At 45.2% G+C, this 9480-nt stretch overlaps 1 protein-coding gene across 1 annotated transcript; it reads left to right on the forward strand.

Annotated features, from left to right (window-relative positions):
* The first annotated feature begins 634 nt into the window (after positions 1 to 634).
* LOC114683501 (protein jagunal homolog 1-like) lies at positions 635 to 1548 on the forward strand. The gene has a single exon (XM_037203465.1). It carries the CDS (start codon positions 733 to 735, stop codon positions 1198 to 1200), a length of 468 nt encoding a protein of 155 aa, XP_037059360.1. The 5' UTR covers positions 635 to 732; the 3' UTR covers positions 1201 to 1548.
* Positions 1549 to 9480: the final 7932 nt, after the last annotated feature.

The raw sequence follows: 9480 nt of genomic DNA on the forward strand, positions 1-9480 counted from the left end.
TCTATTTCTAGCATTTTGAAATATACATTTCCCTAACAAGCTTCTGGGTTTCATTGGAGTCCATTGTAAAAATTCCCTTTTATCTCTAATTTTGTTTGGTTAGTTCAGCTAGGGGTTTCTCAACCTTGCTAACGTTTTGAAGAACAAACTCTTTATTTAATTCTATGTATTACTGTCTTAGTCTCGTTTCACTAATTGCTGCCCTAACCATTGTGACTTCTCGTGGTTACTGCATTTGGGTTTGGCTTCTTGTTTCTTCTACAGCCCTGAGGAGCATGGCTAGATTACTGTTGGCAGTCCCCTGCATTGTTTAATTCAAGCTCTTATAGCTGTAAACCTCACTCTTGGGACTGCCTTGGCTGTTTCTCAGGGAACATGCAGATTGTGCTCTTTTTCATGGTTTCTAGGAACATTATCTATCTACTTCTATCTCCTCATTTCTGTGTGTGTGTGTGTGTGTGTGTGTGTGTGTGTGTGTGTGATGCATGTGTATGTGTGCACATGAAGGGGGTTCCATGAACATGTGCAAATGGGTACGGCGGCCAGGGATCAACATCAGGCTTCCTCTGTTGATCTTCACCTTATTTTTTTAAGACAGCATCACTCATTAAACCTGAAGCTCGGGCGTTCGGTTCTGCACGATGGCATCTCGGGCAGGCCCGCGAGCGGCCGGCACCGACGGCAGCGACTTTCAGCACCGGGAGCGCGTCGCCATGCACTACCAGATGAGGTATGAGTGTGATGCTCAAGTATGAAATCAAGAAGCTGATCTACGTCCATCTGGTCATATGGCTGCTGTTGGTTGCCAAGATGAGTGTGGGACACCTGAGGCTCTTGTCACATGATCAGGTGGCCACGCCCTATCCGTGGGAATATCCGTATTTGTTGAGCATGGTGCCATCTCTCCTGGGCCTTCTCTCCTTTCCTCGAAACAACATCAGCTACCTGGTGCTCTCCATGATCAGCATGGGGCTCTTCTCCATCGCGCCCCTCATTTATGGCAGCATGGAAATGTTCCCTGCAGCACAGCAACTCCACCGCCATGGCAAGGCCTACCGCTTCCTGTTTGGTTTTTCTGCTGTCTCCGTCATGTACCTGGTGTTGGTCCTGGCAGTCCAAGTTCATGCCTGGCACCTGCATTACAGCAAGAAACTCTTAGACTCTTGGTTCACCAGCACACAGGAGAAGAAACGGAAATGAAGCCTGCCTGACGGACTTCTGAGGGGTGAAACCGGGGTCTCCCATTGAGCAGCCTGAGGGGAGCTGTTCAGAATCTCCACAGACTGTGGCATCTGTGATGTGGTACCTAGTGCACACTAGGTGCATTCTGGCCTGGGGTTCTCTGTTACCATCCGCTGAGATGACAGAGCTGAAGTATTTAATTTATTCTTGACCAACCGCAACTGGTGACCAGTAGCCGTGGAACACTTCAGTGGGTGAAGTTGAGGCCTCCAGGGTTTGGTTTTTCCAGACTGAGCCTTGTCCTTGCCTTCTCTGGGTCACAGTCCTACTTTCTCCATTCATCACCCTTTACCACCAACACTGAAAGAGATCTGGAATGGATCAGTACATGAAATTCTCCTTCAGATTGAGGTCATGGGGCAGGCAACATTTGGGAGGTTGCTCCCCCTACAGGCTTCTCTGCTTACTGCAAACCATTTTAATTAAAAAAGAACCTCAATAAAGTTAAGACTGTCCTGGGGGGGGGGGGACCTGAAGCTCACTATATCAAACCTAGCTGGCCAAGAAGTCCCAAGGAGCCTCCTGTCTTCCTCTTCTTGGTGGTAGAACCATAGGTGCATACCACCAAACCCAGCTTTGTGGTCACTGGGGATCAAAACTCAGGTCTTTATGATTGTACTGCAAACATTTTACCAGCTGAATCATCACCCAAGTCACTTGTGCTGGTTAGCTTTTTGTCAACCTGACACAAGCTAAGAGTCATCTGAAAAGAAGGAACTTCAATTGAGAAAATGCTTCCATAAGATCAACCTGTAGGCAAGCCTATGGAGCATTTCCTTGATTGATGTGGGAGGGCCCAGCCCACAGTGGGTGGTGCCACCTCTTTGCAAGTGGTCCTGGAGTGTATAAGACAACAATCTGAGCAAGCAAGGTGGGCCAAGCCAGTAAGCAGCACTCCTCCATGACCTCTGCATCAGCTCCTGCCTCCAGCTTCCTGCCTTGAGTTCCTACTCTGACTTCCCCGAATGATGGACTACAAGATGTAAGATGAAATAACCCTTTCCTGCCTAATTTTCTTTTGGTCATGATGTCTTATCACAGCAACTGAACCCCTAATTATGACATCCATACTTCTATGAGAGGGTTTTTTCTTCTCCATCTCTTGTTACATCAATTATTCCCTGTTCATTCAAAAGCTTGTTGTTGAATCTCCAAGTATTTGTATGCTACCAATTTCTAACTTTATTCTTTTGTTGTCTGATAAGATACAAGGAATTATCGTAACTTTTTGTACTTTTTAAGGCTCATGTTGTGGCCTATAATGTGATCAGTTTTTAAGACAATTCCACGGGCTGCTGAGAAGAATTATTCTCTATTTGGTTGGATCATTTGTAGACAGCTATTAATCCAGTTGGTCTTTGCTGTGCTGAAGTTTCTTTGCTGATTTTTAGTTTTAAAGACCTGTCTAACCATGAGAGTGGTGCACTGAAGTCTCCCCTATTGCTGTATCAGGACCCTCTGTGTGTTCTCATGTTTGCTTGATGAAATTGAGAGCCACAGTATCTCATACATAAATACTTACAACTGTTAAATTTCCCAACCTGGACCAGCAGGTCATTCTTCAGTGACAGGCTCCTGAGAAGAAGGGCCAGAGGATGAGAGAATAATAAAGGAGACCAAAAAGTTTGGGGGTCAGTCTTGCCCAAGCTGATAGTCATGCAAGCATGTTTATCAAGCACAGCATCTTATACACAGTTTGCAGGGGGAGAATGGAACAGAGTCAACAGAAAGCTATCACACAATGAGACCGTCAGCTGGAAGCTCATCAAACTAATGGTGTGCAAAGGGAACAAGGATATCTCAAATGCATTACAAACCAAGCACACAGCAGTTTTGGAAGTGATAACCATAGCCCTTTAGGGGTAAGAGTTGAGTTCCCCAAGTCCAAAGCCACGGCTCCCCAAGACCACAGCCCCAATACAGCCTTGACAAGCAGGTTCCTGGTTTTAGACAAGGAACTTTTTTGTTCATCTAGTCCTCTCATCAAATGTACTGTCCTGCGTTCTTGTGGGTGAGGCTCTTTTTCTCCTTCCTCAATGTACAATGAAACAGGAGAAAGGATAGGTGGGGCTGGCAAGCAGAAAGAATTGATAGAAGAAGGAGGAGCCAGAGAAGGAGGAGGACATCAGGGGCCAGCCAGCTACTCAGCAAGCCTCGGAATAAGAAATAATGAAAGGTATACAGAAATTTAGAAAAGTAAAATCCCAAAGGCAAAAGCTAGACAGGATAATTTAAGCAAAGCTGGCTAGAAACAAGCCAAACTAAGGCTCTGTGTGTGATTTATTTGGGAGCTGGGTTGTGTCCCCCCTGAAAAAAGTAAAAAACAACTAACAACAGACATTTAGTGGGTTTTTTCTTGGTTTTGTTTTGTTTTGTTTTTTAATCAAAAATGTAGGAAATGGGGCTGGGGACAGCTCAGCAGAAGAGTGTTTGTCTAGCCTGTGTGAGACGAGAGTCAATCCTCAGCACCACAAAGAAAGCTGGTGAGTAACAGGGTCACCAAGAGCACTGGTTAAATATACAACAGCACATCTGTGTGCTGAGGACCCGGTCAGATGCTGAAAAGAATCATCTGAGCATTAAGAATGTAAACAGAGCTGAGGGGATTGCCCAGCAGACACAGAATTTGCTGCACACGCCTGAGGACCTACGTTTGGGTCCCCAGCACCACCTAAGAAGCCAGGTGTGATGGTGTGCGCTTGGAATTCCAGTGCTGGACAGGCAAAGGCCGCTGGGCAGCCAGTCTACCCAGTCAGCCAGCTCCAGGTCCAAGAGAGACCCTGTCTGGAAAATAAGTGGAGAGTGATTGAGGGAGGCACTCAACACCAGCCTCTGGCCTCCGCATGTGCATGCACACACGTGTACCCACATACACCCAGAAACATGTACATACATACACAGCAAAAGAAATCAATACATGTGAATATATAGGCATGGGAAAGAGTCCAAAACATTTTAAGTTCTAAAGTAAAACTTATTTTAGTGTGATTTTTATCTAAGAATATTTATGTAGCTAGTTACACATAAGCACACAGAAACTGTTTTATAAAATGTATCGAGATTCTGCAGCCGTCAGCAGTAACTGCAGACTCATAGCTGGTCAAAGTGCTGAGAATGACGGCTGCTGAGTGTTCAGCCGTACACAGGACATCTGTGTCACACACACACACACACACACACGCACGCACGCACGCACGCACGCACCACGCACGCGCCGCCAAGGCCGCCGAACATCTCAGGAAGGGAAGGGCGATCTAACAGCCAGAGGAGTAGGTGTATGGAGGAGGGTTGATACTGGCTTCTGCTCTCTTGAATTCAGAGCAACTGGGATTACTGTATAAGACTGTAAACCTGGACCGGAGAGAGACAGACTCCTGAGGCCCCGCCCCTCCCCAAGGGTTTTTATGCAGCCAATGGTCAGCGGGAGAGGGAGGGACATATTCTTCGGTGGTGTGCCCACTAGCAAGGTGCCCATGCTGCTATACACAAACCCTCACCCATGCTCCTGTAAGCATCCCTAATGAAACTCACTGGGTCATTTAAAACAAGACACAAGAGAAGAAGAGATATCAGCAGAAGAGGGTGAGTGACAAGACAAGGTAACAGAGGATGTGAATATGCTCCAAATACATTATGCACAAGTGTGGAGATGTCACAAAGAAACCCATTATTATATTAATATATGCTAACAAAACCATTTTAAAGGCATAAAGAACACATCCCAAATTACCGGTATCAATTGACTTTGCAACTGAATTATAAACCCATTAGTGGATCAAGCCACTGATCATGACACAGCGGGCCCCCTTCCCCCCCCCCACTGACTGGTTTTGTGTGTCAATTTGACACAAGCAAGAGTCATCAGAGGAAGGAGCCTCAGCTGAGGAAATGCCTCCTTGAGATCTGTAAGGCACTTTCATATTTAGTGATCAATGGGGAGAGCCCAGCCTATGGTGGGTGCTACCATCCTGTTGTAGAATATTATTTTAAGGTGTGTTACTTTTGTTTATGCTGCATTTCTTTAACTCTGTGAAGCTGTGTTACTTTGCCTGTCTAAAACACCTGATGGTCTAGTAAAGCGCTGAACAGCCAGTGGTGAGGCAGGAGAGACAAATAGGCGAGGCTGGAAAGCAGAGAGGATAAATAGAAGGAGAAATCTGGGAGGAGAAAGAAGTAGCCAAAGAAGTAAAAGGACTCTGGGGGCCAGCCACCCAGCTACACAGCAAGCCACCAAGTAAGAATAAGATTTACAGAAGTAAGAGAACAGGAAAAGCCGAGAGGCAAAAAAATAAGTTAAGAAAAATAAGAAAATAAGCTGAGCATTTATAATTTAAGTTAAGAATACAACTGGCGATCTTAGTCGAAACAAGTCGAAGCTAAAGGCCAGGCTGTTCGATAAATTAAGAATAAGCCTCCGTGTGTGATTTATTTGGGAGCTGGGTGGCAGGCTCCCCAGTAGAGTAAGAAAACAACATTTTGGCGGACCAACGTGGCCCTCATATCCCTAGGGCCTGAGAAAGCTAAAAAGAAAAAGAAAAGGGACATGACTCCTTTAAGAGGCGCTGCTGTTCAGCTGACAGCACTAAATAAAAATGGCAAGCTAGGTTAAAAAAAAAAAAAAAAAAAAAAAAAAAACACTGTGGCAAGAGAGGTACCAGCTTCCATAGCTAGGAAGGTTTAATACAGTTCTCCATCACCGTCTCAAACCTCCAACCAGCTGCTGCAAGTTTCATGCTTGACTTTCAAGACCTGAGAAGTGGGCGGAGCCATCTGAGAGCCACATGTGGAGAATCCAGGTGTAGGTTAGCAGTTTAAAGGTTTGCTCATTCGGTCAAAACAGACTAGAGATATGCAATAAAGAGATCAGACGGAAAAACCTCTAAACAGGTTATAGTGTGTTTAACCATGTGTGTAGGCTTAAGAAAGAAAGAAAAAGTGTATAGTCATAGAAAAAAATGAATAGTTTATAAAATAAAGTCTTTAAAGAAAAAGTAAAGAGCAAAAAACAACCAACACCACCATCTCTGGGCTGCTGGTCCTGGGTTCTATAAGAAGGTAGGCTGAGAAAGCTATGGGAAGCAAGCCAATAAGCAGCACTTCTCCATGGCCTCTGCATCAGCTCCTACCTCCAGGATCCTGCCCTGCTTGAGTTCTTGTCCTGACTTCCTTCAGTGATGACCAACAATGCTGAAGTATAAGCCCAATAAACCCTGTCCTCCCCAACTTGACTTTGGTCATGGTGTTTCATTGCATCAATAGAAACCCTAAGACAAGCCTCATGGCCCAATTACCTCTCAATGTCTGGATCACACTTGGCACACTTCACATCCAAACCCTAACACCATCACAGTTATTTGGAGCAGAAAGACCAGACAATGCAGGGACACTGGGGAACAAAACAGAACTCAATGTAACTGAATCAGAATGGCTTCAATATAAAGACGAATCAGGATGTTTCCTTTTTTAATTCAAGCATATATAACGGCCAGAGTCAAACGTTACATACCATCCCTTTAGGTGCACGTGGGTAAAGTTGCACTTAACTTCTCTATGCTTGAGATGTAGGTAACCATACAACACCTTAGGGATTCTGTGGAGACTGAGATAGCTCGTAAAGCACTTAGCTAGTGCCTAACAAGGAATCAATGATCCAAAAAAAGGAGAAAGGCTGCACTTGGTTTGGGGTTTCTGACTTTCTGAGGGTCCTCGTGGGATACAGAATGAAGAGTGCCGTCCTCGAGGTACGTTCAGTCTCCCTAAGCTCGGTCTATGCAGTTTGTCCCCCAACACCTCTTACTCTCCTTTGTCCCTTACCCAATGACTCCTCCACTCCATATCCCAGAGGGCACCGCTCAGGTGTGGAGCAATGCTATGCCCTAACACTCACCATCCCATTTCCTACTGTGGCAGCCAGAATGAGACCTGCCATCCGGGCGCATGCGCAGGGAGTGGGTGGGGCTGCGCCGTAAGCAGTGGTGGCAGATACTTACACAGAGTTTACCACACACCAAGCATCACTCCATGCACTTCAATTATTTCAATCGATGATGAAACCTTCAGAAACTAATCATAAGCTTCTGATTATTCAAGTCACTTTACTGTCACCAGGACTCTATGATGTGCTGTTATCCTCATGTAGCCTACAAGGAAGCCGAGACAAACTTGAATAATTTGCCTGGATGACAGTGACAGAGAAAAAAAAATGTGCAAAGGCAATCAATCGCTCATCCCAAATCCACACTCCTGGCCAATAGTCTTTACCAGCCACTAGCTACCTATTATACCTGAGCTGTGGCAGAAAAGGTCATTAATAAGTATATCTCCCATCAAATGTTTACTTAAGGAATAAAGTCTGAGAACTATCATTCTGAACCTTACTTTCAGCCTGACTAAACATCTGTTATTTCTACAGTCTCCTACTCTGGCTTGGGTAAAGACTCCAACTCTGTACATAAAGTGGCCCCAGCCAGGCAACTGTGGGGTGCATACCTGTAATTCCAGAACTTGGGGGGTAGAGGCAGGAAAATCAAAAGTTCAAAGTCATCTTTGGCTGCCGGGCAGTAGTGGCACACACTTTAATCCCAGCACTTGGGAAACAGAGAGGCAGGTGGATCTCTGAGTTTGAGGCCAGCCATTACAGAGTGAGTTTCAGGATAGCCATGGGTACTCAGAGAAACTGTTTTGTTTTGTTTTGTTTTGTTTTGTTTTGGGGGGGGGAGTCATCTTTGCCATACATCTAGCTCAAGGCTTTCCTAAGCTACAAGAGATTCTATCTTAAAACACACAAATAAGCCAGGTGTGGTGGTACATGCCTGTAATCCCAGCACTTGGGGCAGAAGCAGGCAAATCTCTGTGAGTTCAAGGCCAGCCTAGTCTTCATAGTGAGTTCCAGGACAGCCAGGGCTATGTAGAGACTAATAACCAAACAAAAAAGATCTCAGATGATCTTCATGTCTTTCTTTCTACAGAGTCCCCTTCATCAGCAAGTCTGAGACACATGGCCTACAATTGTTCCAGTTGCTAGAGGGAGCATGCCCTCTAGTGGTCCACAGTGACACATGAAATGTTGCCATGACATTTCTTTCCTGCCATAGCATAGTGTCAGAACGTATAAGAATTTAAAAAAAGAAAGAAAAAACCTGAAAAGCAAACAAAAAACATCAATAGTCGGCCTTTTTACACCGATTCTTAGAATGTGATATTGTTATTAATGAGACAAAACATGAGCTCACAATAGACATTTTACTTCTGACTCAAATGAGAACAAATGAGCACACTAGACATTTTTAAAATATATGCTGTCCTCATACCTTGTTTCTTTCAAAAGGAAACTAGAAAGGGACAGAGGGAAGGAGGGAGGGAGGGGGAATGAGGGAGGGAGGAAAGTACAGAGGGAAAAGGGAGGGAGGAACCACAAGTATATATATATATATATATATCCTAGGCTTCAAAAACTGATAAGTAGCAGGGTTTGGTGGCACAAGCCTTTAATCCTCATACTCGGTAAGTTTAAGGATAGCCTGGTCTACACAGTGAGTTCCACTATTTAGAGAGACCCCGACTCAAAAAAACAAAAACCAACCAACCCTCCACCTCTTTCTAGTCTAGTGATCTCAGGCTGTGGGTATGGCTCCATGGGTCGGAAGAGCATTGGCTGTACAACTGAACATCTGAGTTTGGGTCACCAACATCCACAGAGAAAAGCCAGACACTCACCTATAACCATGGGGGGGGGGGGACAGAAGAATGGCTGTCGTCACTCTCAAGAACAGCAATCTCTGTTTTCCCTGACCAAGCCTGCCTCAAGGGGATAGCCCGAGTGTGGTAAAGCAGGGCACCCCAAATCTTCCTCTGAGCTCTATGCTCTCATCCACATGCACACATATATGTAACAGGTCCCAGACCTTGGCAGGTCCCCAGACCTTAGCACAACTGACTCCATGATGGAAGTAACATTCACCTTGGAACCTAGCATGCAGACAGCACCACCTGCCAAAAAGAAAATAGACCTGAGCCATCGATGTTCACAGTTCTGGGAAATCTCTAATACACTCACCTTGTGTTTTGGCTTCTGTAGTTCCACTTCTGGCTAACTGTTCTTGTTAACTGAAGTCTGTTAACACAAAATGTGTGTTTTGTGCTTCAAAGCTCACCCTGAGAAAGGCTCAGTGCTAGACTGGGATCCTGAAGACGCAGTGTAGCCACCGGCTGGCTAATGAAGACTCTCTATTGGCTTAC

The sequence above is a fragment of the Peromyscus leucopus genome, chromosome 3 (genome assembly GCF_004664715.2).
Source record: "Peromyscus leucopus breed LL Stock chromosome 3, UCI_PerLeu_2.1, whole genome shotgun sequence".
Taxonomy (NCBI): Eukaryota; Metazoa; Chordata; class Mammalia; order Rodentia; family Cricetidae; genus Peromyscus; species Peromyscus leucopus.